The sequence below is a fragment of the Martes martes genome, assembly GCF_963455335.1.
Source record: "Martes martes genome assembly, chromosome: 5".
Taxonomy (NCBI): domain Eukaryota; kingdom Metazoa; phylum Chordata; class Mammalia; order Carnivora; family Mustelidae; genus Martes; species Martes martes.
The window spans coordinates 72,929,003-72,948,507 of NC_137892.1; the positions used below are offsets into that span (position 1 = coordinate 72,929,003).

General features: G+C 40.9%; 1 protein-coding gene across 1 annotated transcript in view; it reads left to right on the top strand.

Annotated features, from left to right (window-relative positions):
• The window catches only part of ADAMTS6 (ADAM metallopeptidase with thrombospondin type 1 motif 6), a 292,490-nt gene extending 273,399 nt beyond the window's left edge, over positions 1-19,091 (top strand). The window contains exons 23-24 of the mRNA XM_080804246.1: positions 1,118-1,274; positions 15,935-19,091. Of these exons, the coding sequence (XP_080660372.1) occupies positions 1,118-1,274; positions 15,935-16,044 (267 nt within the window). The 3' untranslated portion in view covers positions 16,045-19,091. The remainder of the gene's footprint in view (positions 1-1,117; positions 1,275-15,934) is intronic.
• Positions 19,092-19,505: the final 414 nt, after the last annotated feature.

Here is a 19,505-nt window from a genome sequence, read left to right on the forward strand (position 1 = left end):
ACATTTCCTTCCTTACATATTCTTTGTTGCAATGCACTATTATTTAAGTCAGTTGAAAGTTTTTGCATGTTAGTGATTTTGCCAGATTTATAGTAATCAGTTTCAGATTATTTTTTAAAATATTGTCAAGTCCTTTTCTTCTCATCTATATTTTAAATTCAGTTTCCTAACATTAAAATTAACTGGTAAAAATATATTCTCAAGGATGCTTAAATACATGTTTATGGTCCTATTTGTTCGTCATTTTGTATTTAAACTTTTTTTTAATAAATGTGCCTATGAATATCCTTGCAGGTCCTGTAAGTGCTTTGAGAGTTTTTAACAAATAAATTCAATAGGGCCTCAGTTTGTTTACCTTGTAAACATCACCATCACCTGTCTTGGCACTGGCTAACTCATCTCCTTGATCCCAAATCTCACAGGCTTTGCTGGCATTCTGGGTGGCAGGTCATTCTTCAGCCTGGACAGCTGATTAGTCCCAGCTGAAACTAAGTCACTCTGAAAATAACTTCAATTCGGAAGTAACTAAATTCCCAATAGATGAAAAAGAAGAGGGAGACATGCTGCTTGGTTCACATTTGTGTGACTGACATCTTAGAAAACTCAGAATACTTATTTAAGCTCTTTTTTTTTTTTTTTTTTAAACTGGTCCCCATCACCAGCCTGCACAGCAGTCACTGCTCTTATACTGAACTCACATTTTGATCAGATACACAGTGCTCTGGTAGACCATCAGATTGTTTGCCCATAAGCCTATAATAAATAGGGAGCACAAGTGATGTCCAGCCCCAGAATCTCTAATCTACTTCATCCTGAGGATTTTCTTATTGTACTCCTGTGACAGTTCACCTACTTGGAACTGTTAGAAAAGTAGCCCAAGAAATCTCTTGTTCCTTGGGAGCTATACTGCTTCCATTTTCTAGGGTAATCACATGATCTGTGAATTTCCAAACCAGTTCTAGAGGAGAATGACTTAATCATACCCCTCTCCAAGATGAACTTCATATGTACTTTAAAAGCTAATATATATATGGTATTTGAGAAGATATAATATCTTTTTACCTGCTGAAAATTATTGATATCAGTATTTTGTTTCTCCCTGTGTCTTTGGGTTTAGTGTTCTGCTCAGTGTGGCCTTGGCCAGCAGATGAGGACTGTGCAGTGTCTCTCCTACACTGGACAGGCATCTGTTGACTGTCCAGAAACTGTTCGACCTCCATCGATGCAACAGTGTGAAAGCAAATGTGACAGTACCCCCATTTCCAATACTGAAGGTGAGTTTCCCATGGAGAAAGGGCCTGTGTGTCTAGTGACTCACCTGTACTGGTTCCCAGGGTTTGAAGAGCCCCATAAAGACACCATTGTTAGTGTAGTCTGTACAGAGCTTTTCTGAAAGCTGCACGTTTACTGGATATGTGATAAGGAAACCTACATTTTTTCCCTGACTCTGACACTAACTATATGACCCTGTTAATCACTTAACCTTTCTGGAGCTAAGTTCGCTTATCTATACCGTGAGAGACTGCAGTGGGTAACCTCTAATGTCACATCCAACCTAGCATTCTATGTTTGACTTGTGCCAGAATTGAGAGATGATTTCTAATGAACTGCAGTTTGAAGTGAAAACTTCTCTTTCTTTTTGGAGGTAACAATGGATCTCTACCATCATGAAGATTAAAATTCATGCTTGTTATACATATAATGAAAGCATATGTTTGAAACTGTGTTTCAAATGCTAATTTTCTCATTGTAGAAAAGAAGAAAAAGATAATTACGTAGCTGTTTAAAGAGGAAGACAATGTCTTTGGGCTCTGAGATTTCTCTTTCTTATGTATTGGGCAATCAATCACATGGGTTTAGAGGTCCATTTTTCTTCCTGAGTTGGAAGATAAAAGGTTGAGGTAGAAAAGAGGATATAACTATCATATTAAGTTCCTGTGTATTGGATATTATGGTAGGCCCTTTATATTTATTATCCACCTAATATGTCTCATATACATAAATATCTGTGTGTGTGCGTGCATGCACATGCATGTTATAATATGACAAGAACCTTCCAACAGTTGGTATTACTGAGGAGGAAACTGAGGTGCAGAGAACGATAGTGACTTGCCCAAATGAGTAGACTCAGGATTTGAACCCAGATTTGGCAGAGCCCAAGGACATGTCAGTTTCAACATTTTTATGCTATTCTTTTTTTTTTTTTTTAAAGATTTTGTTTATGAGATCACAAGTAGGCAGAGAGGCAGGCAGAGAGAGAGGAGGAAGCAGGCTCCCTGCTGAGCAGAGAGCCTGATGTGGGGCTCAATCCCAGGACCCTGGGATCATGACCTGAGCCGAAGGCAGAGGCTTAACCCACTGAGCCACCCAGGCACCCCATTTTTATGCTATTCTTAATTCACTCTTTAAGGATGGTATTTTAGCATGAAAAAGAGCTTCTAATTATAAAGTTGCAACACTTGTAGCTTGACCATCATGCTGAGTCATTAGATTTAGGCTCAGTTGTTGCTGAAAGAACTGCCTTTTTAACATCCCCACAGCAATATATATATTGCAATATATACGAAGCAATTTATAGCTTCATTTTAGGCATTTTAGTAATTTCTCCAAAAGTTTTTTTTATAGTGGTTATCATCCATAACCTTCACAGCTGGTGATGCAAAGTTTTCAGGGTGGGCAAAATATCATTTGCACCTGGACTTACTTCTACCTTAAAGAAATTCTCCTAAAATGGATAGGTGTTAATCTGAGGTTTCTTGAATTATTTGGAGAAACACCTCATGGTCATTTAATCTCCCTGGCCAAATCACTTTTTGTTAATATTAATTTAACATAAGCAGTTAAGACAGTATTTTTAGCCTTCTTAGTAAAGGAGGAAACTTTTAGGAAATTATTAATCCTACAAAATATGACTAATCTTAGAACTATTATTCCCTAAAGCTGCTGACTCATTGAAAAGAAAGAGGATGGCTCTTAGGAAATTAGATTTAAAGTGGTTATGTCTGTCATAACTTGTTTTGTGTTCTCTTTGGCTTCCTAATAGCATATATTGAATACATTTAAATACCTGAAACTATCAGTTCATTTCATCAGCAGCTAATTATCAAATGCTTGTTGTGGCCAGCCTTGGTCATTCATTATGGAAAATTCAAGTGCATTTATAAGTTCATCATCTTACAGGGAAGATACTTAAGGGAAAAAAAAAAAAAAAAAGGAAGGTAGAAGGTGTTATGTGGAGCAGTTAACATAGTGCTGAGAGAGTTGGAGAGTTGAAATGGAAGACCAGTGACTTTAACCTTATAGATCAAGGCAAGCTTCATAGACTAAAGTGGTCTGTGAACCAGCTATTATGTGTGGTTGGAAAAATAACCCAGTATGTGCCCTGGGAAAGAGGATGAAACAGTTGAATTAAATCATAAGTTGTCTTTCATAAAGATACAGAATGTACAGATAACATTGATTTCAAAAGAGAAGAGATTCTTGCATGAAGTTATTATGAGTAATCTAATCTGACGTCTGGGGGGCACCTGGGTGATTCAGTCAGTTAAACGTCTGCTTTCCACTCAGGTCCTGATCCAACCCTGAGTTGGGCTCCCTGCTCAACAGGGAACCTATTCTCCCTCTCCCTCTGCCCTCCCTTTCTGCTTGAGCTTTCTTTCTCTCTCTCAAATAAATAAAATCTTTTAAATAAATAAATAAATAGATAGATAATATGACTTCTGGAAATCAGACCAGGGAGAGAAGAAATGCCTGTTACTAAAGGAGAGTTGGGAGAGACATTTGGTAGTTGGGGAAGGAGTACACTCTGGTTACTGCAGGAGAGTAGAAAAGGACCCCTTTGCCCCTGCAGAATCAGGTTCTCTTGACTATTAGTGGAAAGCTTTGAAAAAACTAGTTCAGCTCTACCCCAAGACAGAGTAGGACTAACGGAGATCTCTTGGGATCTAAAATATAGTTTTTCAGTGGGGTGTCTATGGGTGAAATGGATAGAATCTTGAGAATTGCTTTAACAGCCACAGTTTAGGAATTGGTTCCCATTCTAACATTTTATTATAAAAATAATAAAAAGTGTCAAACATAACAGCAAAGTTGAATGAATTATACAATGAACACCCACCATCTGGATTTCAGCTTTATCATTTTCCTGAGCTTGATTTATCACATATATATCTATCTGTCCATCCCTCAAGGTAATGGTTTTAAATAATGTTCTCCATTCACCCAACCATTATTATTTACCTAATAAACATTACTGACTATGTGCCAGGCACTAGGACTATGAAAGGAATGTGACAAGGTCCTTGTCCTCAAAGGGAGCACAGTTTATTGGGAGTGGCAGCAAATAATTTTCACAATATGGGCACTACTCTAACAAGACAGAAAGAAGTTACCGTGAGTACACCGAAGAGGACATAAGCAGCAGAAGCATCATGGAGAAGGCAAGCTTGAGGGGGCACTGGAAGGTATGAAACAATTTGCTAAGAAGACATGGAGGTCTGGGTGTTCCTAGGTGAGGAAGAGTATCTGCAGTCATGGGGCATGGGAGTAGCTCAGTATGGGTGCAGTGGGTTGGCAGATGGGCAGGCAGTAGAGATGTGGCTATGAAGAGAGAGAGACAGGGACTTGGTTTTGAGGGTCCTGCATACTGTGGAAGCTAGTTAGGACTCTATCTACAAGCCCTAGAGAACAAGTGAGGGAAATTGGGGAGTGATAAGCTTGGAATGGCAGAAGTGTGAAGGGGCAGTGGGAGGTGAACCTTGTGTGGAAGAAGAGTCCAGTCTTGCGATGAAGAAGGCTTGAACTAAGGCAGGTATAGTAGAAATCAGAAGGAGAATAATGAATGAGAAAAAAAGTATAAAATGGAAAGGAGAATAAAAAGAACCTGATGACAGTCAGACATGAGGATGAGAGATTTGAAAGTATCCAGGAAGACTCCCATTTAGATTTTGGTTACTAAATACGGAATTTAGGAATAAATCATGATAAGGAATTTAGGAATCTATAAGGAAGTTAAGCACATTCATCCCCAAAAGCCGTAATAAAATAATGGAATTTGAGTAAGATTTTTTAAAAAAATAAAAATAAACAATGGAAAGAAATAGAAGAAATGGAGGGAGGTTAAGACAATAAAGAATAATAGGAGAATGAAACTAAAAAGTGGAGCATCAAGATAATACAAATAATAACTAGTAAGAGGGAAGTAGAAGTAAGGAGGGAAATACAATTTGCCTTGTTCAACATCTGCTTTAGTTTTTAATTCTTGAAAACCTTCAGTGAAGGGTTATAGCATTATAGGCTTCATTTTGACAGACCACCAGCATGAAGGTAACTATGCTGCCGCCAAGAGTGACTTATGAGACATACTGGGTATCACTGCATCTAAAGTACTACTCAAAGTAATTTTTTAGAGTACATCTGGCAGCTGGGACTATCCTACTCAAGCTTACCTGAAATTCTATCCCGAATGCCATTTTATTTACCTTTATGCAGTTTACCTTGTTTAAATGGCGAGTCTTTTCAGCCTCTCAATAGCACAGGCCACTCTGTCATCTAACATTTATTGCTGCCAGGTAATAATTCTGGGTGTGCCATGAGCTGGTAATCAACCCAGGAAAGGTGTGGTTAATGTGCATTGCTTTACTAGCTCAGGCTGTCTAACAGTGGCTTTGCTGTTCAAAGTTGTTCAAATGAACAACTCAGAGAGAGCCTGAACAGCTCCAGAAATCTCATCTAGACCCCTAGAACAAAACAGCTACTGGATTTGAGATTTAAAGTGGCATCTGATGTGTTAAAACCAGTGAAAGAGGGGTGCCTGGGTGGCTCAGTGGGTTAAGCCTCTGCCTTCAGTTCAGGTCATTATCTCAGGGTCCTGGGATCGAGCCCCACATTGGGCTCTCTGCTCAGCAGGGGACCTGCTTCCCCCTCTCTCTTTGCCTGCCGCTCTGCCTACTTGTTATCTCTTTTTCTGTCAAATACATAAAAATCTTAAGAAAAAAACAAACAGTGAAAGAGACAATGATGGTCATTTGAAGACTTTGATTTCAAAGAGGTGAGGAAGAGTTGTTTTTTCCTTTGCCATTTTCAAAAGCTTGTAATGAACCTTACCACTAGGGTTCACATTCCTGGCTGTCTGGTTTACAGGGAACCCTGGGATTTGTGTTGGGATCATACCACCGTGAGGATGAATGTGGGTGGCATCCAGGGAATCAGAATGGGTAAAGGGAAACTGAGAAAACAAAGAGAGAAAGAGGAACGGCTTAGTCCATGGTGAGATGAAACTGGAATCAAGTTTTATAGTTGACATCATCTTGCTTCGACGATGAAAAGTTGGTGGACTATTCCCACTGCGATGAATAATGTCAACTTCCCAAGTGAAACTTGTTAATTCATCCTTTTCCAGTCTACCTATCTAATGTATCAAGGGCTCAAGTACAGTTTTTTCAGGAAAAATCCCGAGTTCACACCCCTCACCCCCGACTCCTGCATCACAAATTCACATGCACAGCCTCTGCCATCTCACCTCTCACTAGGCTCCGCATCTCCCTGGATGGTTTGACAGAGGCACAGCTGGTTGCACTTTTGTAATCCAAAAGATAGACCCTACAGTGCTTAAGTCGTAACTCTCTACTTACTGTGTTCTTCCTCTGAATCTCATGAAGAGTTTACAGGCTCACAGGGTGCGCGTTCTCCAAAGAAAGATGCTGAGTGGTCCAACCTGGTCATGAGAGCATATGTCCCTATGTGCCCCAGGTTACTCCAATGATAGCTAGGCTTTGTAGCGTTTTATGAAATAGATGCAAGAGCACTACATCTCAGGAGTTGCTCTTGTACTCCTTGGACCAAGCGAAGCCTTCAAAGTCACAATGAATCTGAATCCAATTGCATCATAAATTTATAAGCCTCTGTTCAGTGTGAGTATTTTAAAATCATGTGTTTTAGGTCAGAGATTTGAAAGATTAATGTAAAGCACCTGGGGAAAAAACCCATTGGCACATCAATGATAAGTAGATTCATGTGTTGCCTGTGTAACAGGTTGTCTCATTTTATCATTCAACTCTTCCAAAATCCAGGTTACCAGTGAGACCCACTCTAGGATACCTGGCAGGTTACTTCAGATTCTAATAATGGGTCTAGTTCACATTGTGGGGCCTAGGGGTTGGCTTTCAACCCTTGATATACTCCCAAATGTCCTTGAGAAGAATTAAGGAATGCTCCATAAATTGTTCTCCCCACTAGAAATATCTGCCTTGGATAAAGTAATGTTTTATTTTCAGGGAGAGGTGGGATGTAAAAAAGAAGAGACTAGTTAGGTCCACAAAATATTTCCTAGAAACCTCATGCCAGGACCTCTTACCCTTCCCATAGCCTCACAAGAGAAAAGGTAGAATGAGTGTCTTATCTTTCTCTTCCTGGACAATACTTAGCTGGTACATGATGATGGCAGAAGAGAAAAATCAAGCTCCTTCATCTTAAAATCCTTGACCCTGCTGACTTAGATTCCACTACTTAAAAAGCAGTATATAAGTGTATCTGTATGAAGAAAATGATAGTGAAGACCAAACCTTCCAAATAGATTAATTAAAAAGTAATTATGTTGCAAAAATATTCTACCTAAAGGATTCCTTTTTTTTTTTTTTTTGAAGATTTTATTTATTTATTTGACAAGCAGAGATCACAAGTAGGCAGAGAGGCAGGCAGGGGGTGGGGGAGAAGCAGGCTCCCCACTGAGCAGAGAGCCCAGTGCGGGGCTCAATCCCAGGACCCTCAGAGCCAAAGGCAGAGGCTTTAACCCACTGAGCCACCCAGGCGCCCCTAAGGGATTCCTTTTAATAGGTCTCCTAGTATAATAGTTTATTTATAGATTATGTTTTACTTAGGTATAGAGAAGCTTTTGTTTATTAGATATTTTAGAGATTATCTAGAAATCGATGCCTACTGAAGATCATTCAGAAACCAAAACAGAACATTTATTATTGTTTTGATTTCAACAGGAAAATGTGGTTTAATTATGCAGAGCTTTTCCAGAATGGTTTTTATCACAAATAGTAAGCTGTACTGTGTATTAATTCAAGGGTGAAAAGATTATTTTTTTAGTAAGTTATTTAAATTCCAGTTAGTTAACATATAGTGTAATATGAATTTCAGGTATAGAATTGAGTGATTCATCACTTACATTATTTCATTTTTTTTTAAAAAGATTTTATTTATTTGACAGAGAGAGAGCCAGCAAGAGCAGGAACACAAGCAGAGGGAGGGGGAGAGGGAGAAGCAGGCTTCCCACTGAGCAGGGAGCCTGATGCAGGGCTCTATCCCAGGACCCTGGAATTATGACCCGAGCCAAAGGCAGACGCTTAACAACTGAGCCACCCAGTCGCCCCACATTATTTCATATTTTTAATGGCTTTGAGAATGAAACAGGCTAGTAAGTTTTATAATTAAGGCTTCTTGACTATATCAGCAGAATATCAATGAGTAAATTCAAGAGCTCAACAAGTCGATCCTCTCTAGATAAGCTAAAAAGTGGCAGATGGGCTGAATGGCCCAGTATAATTTAAAACTTTTCCGAATATAGTTAAGATTACATTCAGCTTTCTGTAATAGTGGGCATTTAAAACTTCTTGGTGTGTCTCAAATCACCTTTCACTTACGTCATTTTACACAATTGAAGGAGGAGGGTAAAGCCGCAGAAAAGTGTTCAGGCTATTTCAAATGCCTGTTAAAAAACCCTACTCATTCTCTAGTCACCTGACTGACTTAGTCAGTGGGGCATGCAGCTCTTGATCTTGGGGTTATGAGTTTGAGCCCCCTACTGGGTGTAGGTTATTTTTTATTTAATTCCCCTTTTTTAAGGTGGCAAAGCAAATTTTCTGGTGATGATCCCACCAAGGGTTGACTCATGACATTTGGTATCTGCCAAGAATACAGAAGTCTTAACAGGCAGAAAACTTTTTGTAGTTCCATGACACCAAGAATGCTGGCAAAACTGAGGGGTCCAAGCCCCAGCTCTTAGACTGACTAGCTGTGTGACCAGCCTAGTTTTCCTAATGTTTGTGAGCTTCACTTTTGCCATCTATGTAAATCTGATGTCTTATATACATCAAAGGATTAAATATATAAGTATGTAAAATCGCCAGGCAATTCCTGGCACATAGGAGGCACTTAATAAATTATTTTTAATGTGGTCGTTACTGTATCAAACTCTTATGACATTAAAAGGCAGAGAATAAAAGACCAGTCATGGTTGAACTTTTCTGGTAAATAGATTTCCATAGAAATAGATTGAGTCTCCCTGTCTGGGCAGTCTCTAGAAGGCAAAACCAAGAAGTAGGAATGGGGTCTTCCTCAGGGATCTTCCTTTGCACATCAAAGCTGCATGTCCTCAGGCAGCCCCAGGATCTCCATTTTAATGTCTCATCAAAGCCTATTGTCCCCATCTTGGCATTCCCAACCCTGGCTCCTCCCCCATCTCTCTCTACCCTATACCATTATGATTTACCTGCTCTCTGTTTGATATATTTTGTTAATTTGCTTATGCTTGCTAATGTGTAACCCTCCCTGAGAGCCTAGGTACATTGTGTTAGGGATCCCAGAGACATTATACACAATGGTTGATCTCAGAGGCAGATGTGTTAGTGGTAATAACGAGAGCTAAGGGACTGAGTGATTCCTCTGTGCCAGGTGCTGGGGGAGAGGGTCGAGGGGCAGGGGGCATGCTCTTTGTAAGCACTATGTCATCTGTACCTCACTTTACCACATCCTATGAGCAGGTCTTGTCACAGGTCTCTACTTCACAGATGAAGAAACTGAGGCTTAAAGAGGTAAAGGAACTTGGCCCAGGACAATCAAATAAGGGGAGGAAGTAGCTCCAGAATTCACCCGCAGGGCTCACTCCAGATCTGCCACCCCTTACCACTGTCTTATGGTGCTGGGGCAGGCAGGTTGCATATGCTCTTCAGGAGTGCCTGCCTCTCTAAGCTCGATCCTGCTCCCAAGACCCAAATGACTTCCTACTTTCAGTCAAGCTGGTTGGAATCAACTTAGTGGACAACTAACTTGAGAGGGGTATTGAAAAGTTCAGAGAGGGACAGCCTGGCAGCTGCTTCCAGCCTACCCCGAGGCTAGACACTGCTTGTGGCCAAAGGACTGTGCTCTGGGCCTCTGTATGATGAGTAGAGTCCTCTCATTTCCAGCACGAAGCTGAATCTCAAGTTATGTATATTTGTGATGGCCTGGATGGGTGGATGGTGGGGGTAATTGGAGGGAGGAACAACTTATGAATATTTTATTCATTAGTTATTATCTGTCATGGAATTGGATTCCAAGGTCTAAATCTAAACGAAAAATCTATGCATTTGCTCGTCTTTTGCTCATCTCAGTATTTTCCTAGAGTAGCAGCAACTCTTCCAAAAATGGAGTAATGAATCTCCCAATAAAACTGAACCCCAGAAAATACTTATGTCAATAGGACAGCCTTTTCTCAGTAGTATCTAAATAATGTGTCAGTAGTAACCTATATATACTGTCATCAGGTGGTATGAAATAATAACTAATAGTGGTAGTAATGGTTGTAATTCAATGTCTTGTATTTATCAAGTGCTGACAAACTGTGTATGCACTGCTCCAGGTGGCATCACAGGATAGACGTGTTATGTGTGGAAGTAAGAGCTCTCATCATCCCTGTTTACAGAGGGGGAAACTCCGGCACAGAGAGGCTGTTTGTTCAGAGGCATAAAGTTAATGAGAAAACTAGGATTAAACCAGGACAGCCTGGCTTCTCATTTTATTTCCTTGTACTTTAAAGCAACCAGTCCTACTCTCTCTGTTGTTTCTCAACTAAATGATCTTTATATTTTGGCTAAAATTTATTTTGTACTTGACGCGATCCCATCAAGCCCCACTGCCAACTCGGAGCGGTGGTCTCTGCTGGCAGGCTGCCCCATTAGGATGGTGATTTTTTTTTTAATATTTTATTTATTTATTTGACAGAGAGAGAGATCACAAGTAGGCAGAGGGGCAGGCAGAGAGAGAAGGGGAAGCAGGCTCCCCGATGAGCAGAGAGCCCGACTCAGGGCTTGATCCCGGGAACGTGGGATCGTCACCTGAGCCGAAGGCAGAGGCTTAACCCACTGAGCCACCCAGGAGCCCCAGGATGGTGATTTTCCCACAGATTCTGAACTGTTGTGTTTTCATTATCATTTGTTTCCATGAATTTTTTCAATTCTTCTTTAATTTCCTGGTTGACCCATTCATTTTTTAGAAGGATGCTGTTTAGTCTCCATGTATTTGCGTTCTTTCCAAATTTCCTCTTGTGATTGAGTTCGAGCTTCAGAGCATTGTGGTCTGAAAATATGCAGGGAATGATCTCGATCTTTTGGTACCGATTGAGACCTGATTTATGACCCAGGATGTGGTCTATTCTGGAGAATGTTCCATGTGCACTAGAGAAGAATGTATATTCTGTTGCTTTGGGATGGAATGTTCTGAATATATCTGTGATGTCCATCTGGTCCAGTGTGTCATTTAAGGCCTTTATTTCCTTGTTGATCTTTTGCTTAGACGATCTGTCCATTTCAGTGAGGGGAGTGTTAAAGTCCCCTGCTATTATTGTATTACTGTCGATGTATTTCTTTGATTTTGTTATTAATTGGTTTATATAGTTGGCTGCTCCCATGTTAGGGGCATAGATATTTAAGATTGTTAGATCTTCTTGTTGGACAGACCCTTTGAGTATGATATAGTGTCCTTCCTCATCTCTTATTATAGTCTTTGGCTTAAAATCTAATTGATCTGATATAAGGATTGCCACCCCAGCTTTCTTCTGATGTCCATTAGCATGGTAGATTGTTTTCCACCCCCTCACTTTAAATCTGGAGGTGTCTTCGGATCTAAAATGAGTTTCTTGTAGGCAGCATATTGATGGGTTTTGTTTTTTTATCCATTCTGATACCCTGTGTCTTTTGATTGGGGCATTTAGCCCATTAACATTCAGGGTAACTATTGAGAGATATGAATTTAGTGCCATTGTATTGCCTGTAAGGTGATTGTTACTGTATATTGTTTCTGCTTCTTTCTGATCTACTACTTTTAGGGTCTCTCTTTGCTTAGAGGACCCCTTTCAATATTTCCTGTAGAGCTGGTTTGGTGTTTGCAAATTCTTTCAGCTTTTGTTTGTCCTGGAAGCTCTTTATCTCTCCTTCTATTTTCAATGATAGCCTAGCCGGATATAGTATTCTTGGCTGCATGTTTTTCTCGTTTAGTGCTCTGAATATGTCATGCCAGTTCTTTCTGGCCTGCCAGGTCTCTGTGGATAGGTCCGCTGCCAATCTAATGTTTTTACCCTTGTATGTTACAGACTTCTTTTCCCGGGCTGCTTTCAGGATTTTCTCTTTGTCGCTAAGACTTGTAAATTTTACTATCAGGTGACGAGGTGTGGACCTATTTTTATTGATTTTGAGGGGCGTTCTTAGCATCTCCTGGATTTTGATGTTTGTTCCCTTTGCCATATTAGGAAAATTCTCTCCAATAATTGTCTCCAATATACCTTCTGCTCCCCTCTCTCTTTCTTCTTCTTCTGGAATCCCAATTATTCTAATGTTGTGTCGTCTTATGGTGTCACTTATCTCTCGAATCCTCTCCTCGTGTTCCAGTAGTTGTTTGTCTCTCTTTTGCTCAGCTTCTTTATTCTCTGTCATTTGGTCTTCTATGTCACTAATTCTTTCTTCTGCCTCATTTATCCTGGCAGTGAGAGCTTCCATTTTTGATTGCACCTCATGAATAGCTTTTTTGATTTCAACTTGGTTAGATTTTAGTTCTTTTATTTCTCCAGAAAGGGCTTTTATCTCTCCGGAGAGGGTTTCTCTAATATCTTCTATGCCTTTTTCGAGCCCGGCTAGAACCTTGAGAATTGTCATTCTGAACTCTAGATCTGTCATGCTACCTATGTCTGTATTGATTAGGTCTCCAGCCTTCGGTACGGCCTCTTGTTCTTTTTTTTGAGGTGAGTTTTTCCGCCTTGTCATTTTGTCCAGGTAGGATTTGCTTTCTCCTGCTGTGGAATTCCGCTGTTCTTGGTGACTGAAGTTGGTTTTGGATCGGTTTCTTGTTGATCTTCTGGGGGAGGGGCCTGTTGTAGTGATTTTCAAGTGTCCTTGCCGCAGGCGGAATTGCACCGCCCTTGCCAGGGGCCGGGCTAAGGAATCCGCTCGGGTTTGCTTTCGGGAGCTTTTGTTCCCTGAGCGCTTTCCGTAGAGTTCCGGAGGACGGGAATGAAGATGGCGGCCTCCCAGTCTCTCGGCCCGGAGGAGCCGAGAGCTTGGGGTTCCACTCTTCAGTGCGCTCTCAGAGCAAAGCGCCCAACAGTCCCGCCTCCCTGGCTTGCGGTCGCGCCTCGAGGAAAGCAGTCAATTGTTGGAGCTGGAGAAAAGCGCCGGGTCGCTTTTGTCTCTGTGGCCTCCGGCTGCGCTCCGAGCCCACCCAGCCTGCGACCGGCACAAGGTAACCCTGGGCTTAGAGCTCACTCCTCGGCTTTGTCGCTATAGCCGGCTTCCCCGCTCCAATACCTGTGAGCTCTGTGGCACTCAGACACCCCCAGTCCTTCTGTGACCCTGCGGGTCCTGGGGTTATGCTGACCCCGCCTGGGTTTCCCCCCAGTTTAGCCTCTGGAGCGATGTCTCCCAGTGGAGCCGACTTTTAAAAGTCCCGATTTTGTGCTCCGTCGCTCCGCCGCTTGCCGGGGGCCGGCCCCTCCCCCCGGGGTGTATCTTCCCGTCGCTTTGGATTCACTTCTCCGCAGGTCCTACCTTTCAGAAAGTGATCGATTTTCTGTTTCTGGGATTGTTGCTCTTCTTCTCTTTGATTTCCCGTTGGATTTGTAGGTGTTCACAATGGTTAGATAAGCTATCTAGCTGATCTCCTGCTACCCGATGTCGTCTCAGCCTGCTACTTCTCCGCCATCTTGACTCCTCCTCCACTCCCTGTATTCTTGACCCTGTCCCAGGATGGTGATTTAGAATTAAAGATGAATGATACTATATTGGCTTTTCTCATTTTTAAAAAAAAGATTTTGTTTATTCATTTTTTATTTATTTGAGAAAGAGAGAGAGAGAGAAAGCACAGAGGGAAAGTGTGAGCAGAGAGCCTGCAGGACTTGATCCTAGGCCCCTGGGATCAAGGCAGATGTTTAACCCACTGAACCACCCAGGAGCCCTTCTCATTATTTTAATAATTGCATTACCCTGACAATATATTCCTCTTGGTAACATGGATAAAACTTCCCCCTACCACCATGAAAATATTCTTAGTCTAAACCTGTTTTGGTTACTTTTTACTGGTCATGACAGAGAGGAAAAGGAAAAAAAAAAGCCAAGTGACCTTCAAATTAAAATATGTGGAGATCTTTTTGCGTCAAATTCATACTTGATTCATAAAATATCATCTGATTTCTTTTTTTAGTACAACGTTTAAAGAAAATTTTCTTGTCTCTCTGCCCTTCTTTCAGCCAAAACTTACATTTACTGAGAATCCTAGTGTGCAAAGTTTCTATTCAAATTTCTAACTTTTACTCTCTTTGTAAGTCAAATTGTGAGTAAAGAAGTTCAATGGTGACAGCATTTATGTTCACAGAAGATTGAGGGCTCCCGTTTGAAATTTAAGTCTTTCACTGAAAGAGCCTGGAATGTGAGATCAATAAAATTGTTAACTTACTTCTCAATAATAATGGAAAACTTTCCCATTCCTTCACATATAATTCCTCAAGTTTATCATCTATGCCTTCTGTACCATGTATATGATCTCTTAGAACTTCAGTGGATTTCTGAAGCCAGGAAAAAAAATTTGCAAATAACCCAGCAAGCAACAACGACAAAACTGTCCTGTTACACTGAACTTCACCCAGGGTTCTGCCTGATTCTAATTACCTTCAGCAGTTTACCCAGGATGCCTCAGTATAACCACCTGGAAAAATGAGGGTGGAACTTTGATTCTGGGAGGCATATGGAAATTTAATTACTAGGTTTACAAAGAATTTTAAAATCGCCAGATAAAAGTGACCAGAGGACTAGAGAAGAATATCATTATTAGAAGTAGTGGGGTCATGTGGTGGTGAGAGGGGCGCTAAGGATCAAAGACTGGTGTGCCTTTCTCTACACTGGCCCTTTCGCCCCATCTTCTGCCACCAGCTTCAAGGGGAGACGGAGAAAGAATCATTTATTCACCTTCTGGCTGCAAGAACTGCAGACCTCAACTGTGGCAATTCTAGCACTGAGGAGAAAATACACATAGGAAAAAAGAAGGCCATGTCTCACTTCCAAATTAAAAAAAGACATTTCTACATGTTTCCATAACCCACAGACTGCTGCCATTTGAGGCCAACCCCTCAAAGTTTTCCTCTTTGTCTAGTGTAGTTGCTGAATCTAGGCCACTGTCAGCAATCCTTTTCATTCACCCAGGCCCATCCCCACGCCTCACAGATGCAGAGATTCTCTTGAGACATGTGTACTTTGGTATCAAACAATGCAACTCATGTTTGATTTTGGATAACCTTGCACTGCTGAATAAAATAACCCTTGAGAAAGAAGCAATAAAAGCGCTGTAAGAAAAATGACTCATGTTTCCAAGCTGTCTAAAGTGATCACTTATCCCAACAAATGGTAATTCTTTCAAGACACAGTGGGCATGCACCATACTTATAAAAGTCTGGGAGAAAAGCCTTGCAATAATTTTTTTTTTAATTGTGTTAAAATCTATCAAAAGAATGTTTCTGGTAGGCTGTACCAGACAGGGTATGCTTAAAAACAAAAACAAAAACCACATGGATGTGGAAGCCAAGGTGGATTGGTGCAAGGGGGACCTTACCAAACACACAGTCCCATTGGCTTGTTTATGCACTTGTTTATGTGCCTCTAATTGTTTTCCATTTTCTGCCCCCATTCATTAGAGTGCAAAGATGTGAACAAAGTGGCTTATTGCCCACTGGTGCTGAAGTTCAAGTTCTGTAGTCGAGCATACTTCAGACAGATGTGTTGTAAGACCTGCCAAGGACACTGACCCACGGAAAGCCAGAGAGAGCGCCTTGTCATTTCATCGTGGAAATGCGTCCATCAAAGAGAGCCACCCAGAGGAAGAGGATTGATGTCCTTGCAAATGCATTACCCTGTGGAAAACGTAACCACTGGTCAGCCCTAGCTGACAGGATTTCAATATTATTTTAACTTCTGTGAAGTGGGATTTATTGATCCAAAGTGCTGGACACGGTATTAAGGAGGGAATGCCAGATCGGAGAGATCCAAACAACACAGGGAGACTTGCTTACTATGGAACGTCTGTGTTCTTTCGAGTAAATCCAATAGCCTGTTTACCTCCTTGGACCATTAAGATAATTTTTATTATGGACTTAGCAATGACACTGAATCCATTTGTATTTAAAACTGTTTAAAATGTAGCTGTTATGACTTGGTCAACTATGGAAGTAAAAGAAGATTCAGAAATCTTAAGTCATAGCTTAAAAATATTTACTATACTTTATCTCACTACAACAGCACCACAACTGAAATTCTAAAATGGGCTTTTAACTGTAATTTAAGGAGCAATTATAAATCAAAAGTAATGAAAGTTCGTATGATTTTTCTTCATTCCACTTAATTTCCTTAGGAATAACCCCCCTGTTCTGAACACTGCTGTGAGCCATATATAAACTATATTAAACCGAACAACAGTGAAGGAATTAGCTGAAGGCAGTGCATCAGTTACTGCAGCTGTGCGAGTCTATAAATCCTGTGCTAAAAGACTGTGGCCAACTTGCCATTGTGCAAGTGAAGCTGAGACTTCCATTAAAACTTTAAGAGAAAAACATTTTGATTTCATGCAGAAGCCAGACCAGGGGTATGGTAGAGACCGAAGAAACAGGCCCTTTGTTGCCATCACACAGGATGCCTCAGTTCTTCTTTGGGTCACCCCAACTCAATTGTGTTGACATCCTCACCGGCCACAGAACAGCTTCTGCCCCGTTGGACTGTTGCACGTGTGTTGAGCTTACTGAAATGATGCCGTGCAAAAGATAGACTGGCTCAGTAACAACCAGGCAGACCCTTTTGCTGACAGTTGTGATGGCTTCCAGATGTCCCTTCTTTGATATGGCAGAAGGGCATTTATTTATATGAAAGCAAGTGTGTGTGTGTGCGGGCGCTTTTGAGTGTGTGGGTTAGATGAGTGTGCTTGCACATAAATGTGCTATTTCTGTGAGTTTTAAAGTAGGCAAGGGATAACAACCAAAGAAGAAAAACTCATGAAGCCTAAAGATCATAAAGCATAACTTTAATAGTCACTCAACCAACTATTTTGTATTTTTTATGGATACTCTGAATGGCAATCAAATGTGAAACCAAGTTTCTTGGGCAAGTCAAATTCTAGAATCAAATCCAGAATCCTAAATTAAATCGGCTAGCTCATATTTTCCCTATCCACAAGTAATTTCGTGTCATGGCCATCAAAAGCTTCAATGGTGGGATTAAAAGAAAAGGGAAAAAAAGAGGGTACTTATTTGTATTTTGTACTTGAACACTTGTAGCTTGCAGCAGGTTCTTGATGAATGTGCTTTGTATCCTACAGGTGTGTACATCGTGCTACACCGACACCTCAAACTCCAACCAAATGGCTACTTTGTAAAGATACTACTTGCAGTTAAAGAGTATGTTTGACTTAAACCCGTCACTGTGTGTGCTCAAACTACATGTCAGGTGTATAAGCTACGCCGTGACCTAAGGTAGAGGTTAGTTTTTTTTTCAGAAAGGAAAAGAGACTCACAGACTTCAAAAACCAACCTAAACTTCAGGTTTGCTATGGACAGTCAGCATGGGATGTTCTGCACACTCAGTCATGGTCATCCCTATTATCTCGCCTGCTTTCTCTCTCAACACCACAGCTCACATCCCTGAGCTTGCCAGAGAAAGCTACTGATGATACACAACAATTGCCAGGGACCCTCTGTATACTGCCCTGAAAAGACGAGCCAAAGCACCATCTATTCAGTGAAGGGGAGGTAGCCCATGAGCAGCGTGGCCCCAGCACTGAATTCCCTCCGTCCCTTGCAAAGAGCAGTTAACTTGGTGCTAATGTGCCCTGGTGAAGTGAATAAAAGATGAGTACTTTTTGTGGCATTTTAGGGATAGGTTTCCTGTCAGGATCTGTTTTTCCCCAACATAAATATCAGCTCATGTTTGTATTCCAAAAAGATTTCTTACATTACTGACTTAAGTCTATTCTACACCTCACCTGGAAACTAACGTTGTGAGGACCCTTGCCCTGGGCTCCCTTGACTAACGTTAGAAGAGGGGACAGCTAGTGTTCCCTCAGGAGTGTGCACCAGCTTCAACTCAAGGCCAGGAGCAGAGGGCTTCCAGGCGCAGCATCAGATTACTTTGCTAGAAGGAACCAAGCACAGCATGGAACAGGACTAAACCTGAGTGGGGAAACAAATATTCTACAGCACATCACAATACCGCTGCTAACTGTGCAGTCAACCACATGGCTATGTGATATGCTCTCTTCCTAAATAATGGCAATAGGATTGTCAGTGGAGGCTGAGCCACCATGGCAGGCCCTCCAAAGTACTGTGCTATGTGTACTACTTAGGGAGTCCCAAGGAAACTGGTACCCCATGACTGAGAGCAGTATCTGCCACTGGCAAAAAGTCCTGCCAAAAAAGAAAAGGTAAACATACCCAACCGATTAAAGCCCTTAAGATACATATGACTCCCCAAACAGTCCATTTCATTAGGAATTTTTTGGAGTGAATGTCACATAGGTATCCTTAATAATACAGAATGAAATTACCTTTGTATTATTGTGATTAGTTGTTGCTTATTATTTTATACTCAGTATTAATGTGGTACACTGTTACTTTTTTTTTGCTTTTGTAAATTATATTCTAATTTATTGCCATGTTTCCTAACACTTGTCCTACATTCATTCTCCTGCTTGTAATGAAAATGAGAAAATCATTGTAACACTTGATGGAGTGAAATTCCACACCAGGCACAGATTTTTTTTTTTTTAACATAGATAATTTAGTAAAAATAAAAATTCAGCTTGTAAGAATGATTCAGATGAAAGTTGTCTATTCCCTGAAAAGCTGGTGTTAAACTTGCAGTAGGAGGAATCTAGCCTTTGGAATACCACACTACACTACCCAAATTATCCAGGTAGTATCTAGGATCGAGATAATTTGTTGTATCCTTATTACCCTCCTCAGAGATTGCATTTATTTTTATTTCAGGACTATTAAATATAAGGGCTTTGGGTATTTCTGGTGGATCTCTCTCCCCAGAGGCCGCTAGTCATCTATTCTAACCCTAGAAAGGAAGATCTGATTGACCCATGACTCTTTTGTCTCCCTCTTTCTTTTGCTTTTCATGTAAATTCTTTAGCATAGAAGAGGTTGCAAGATATTTCATTGTGGAAAAGGTGCTGGACAAAAGTATTGACACTTGAAGAAGGATCTTTCTACTTAA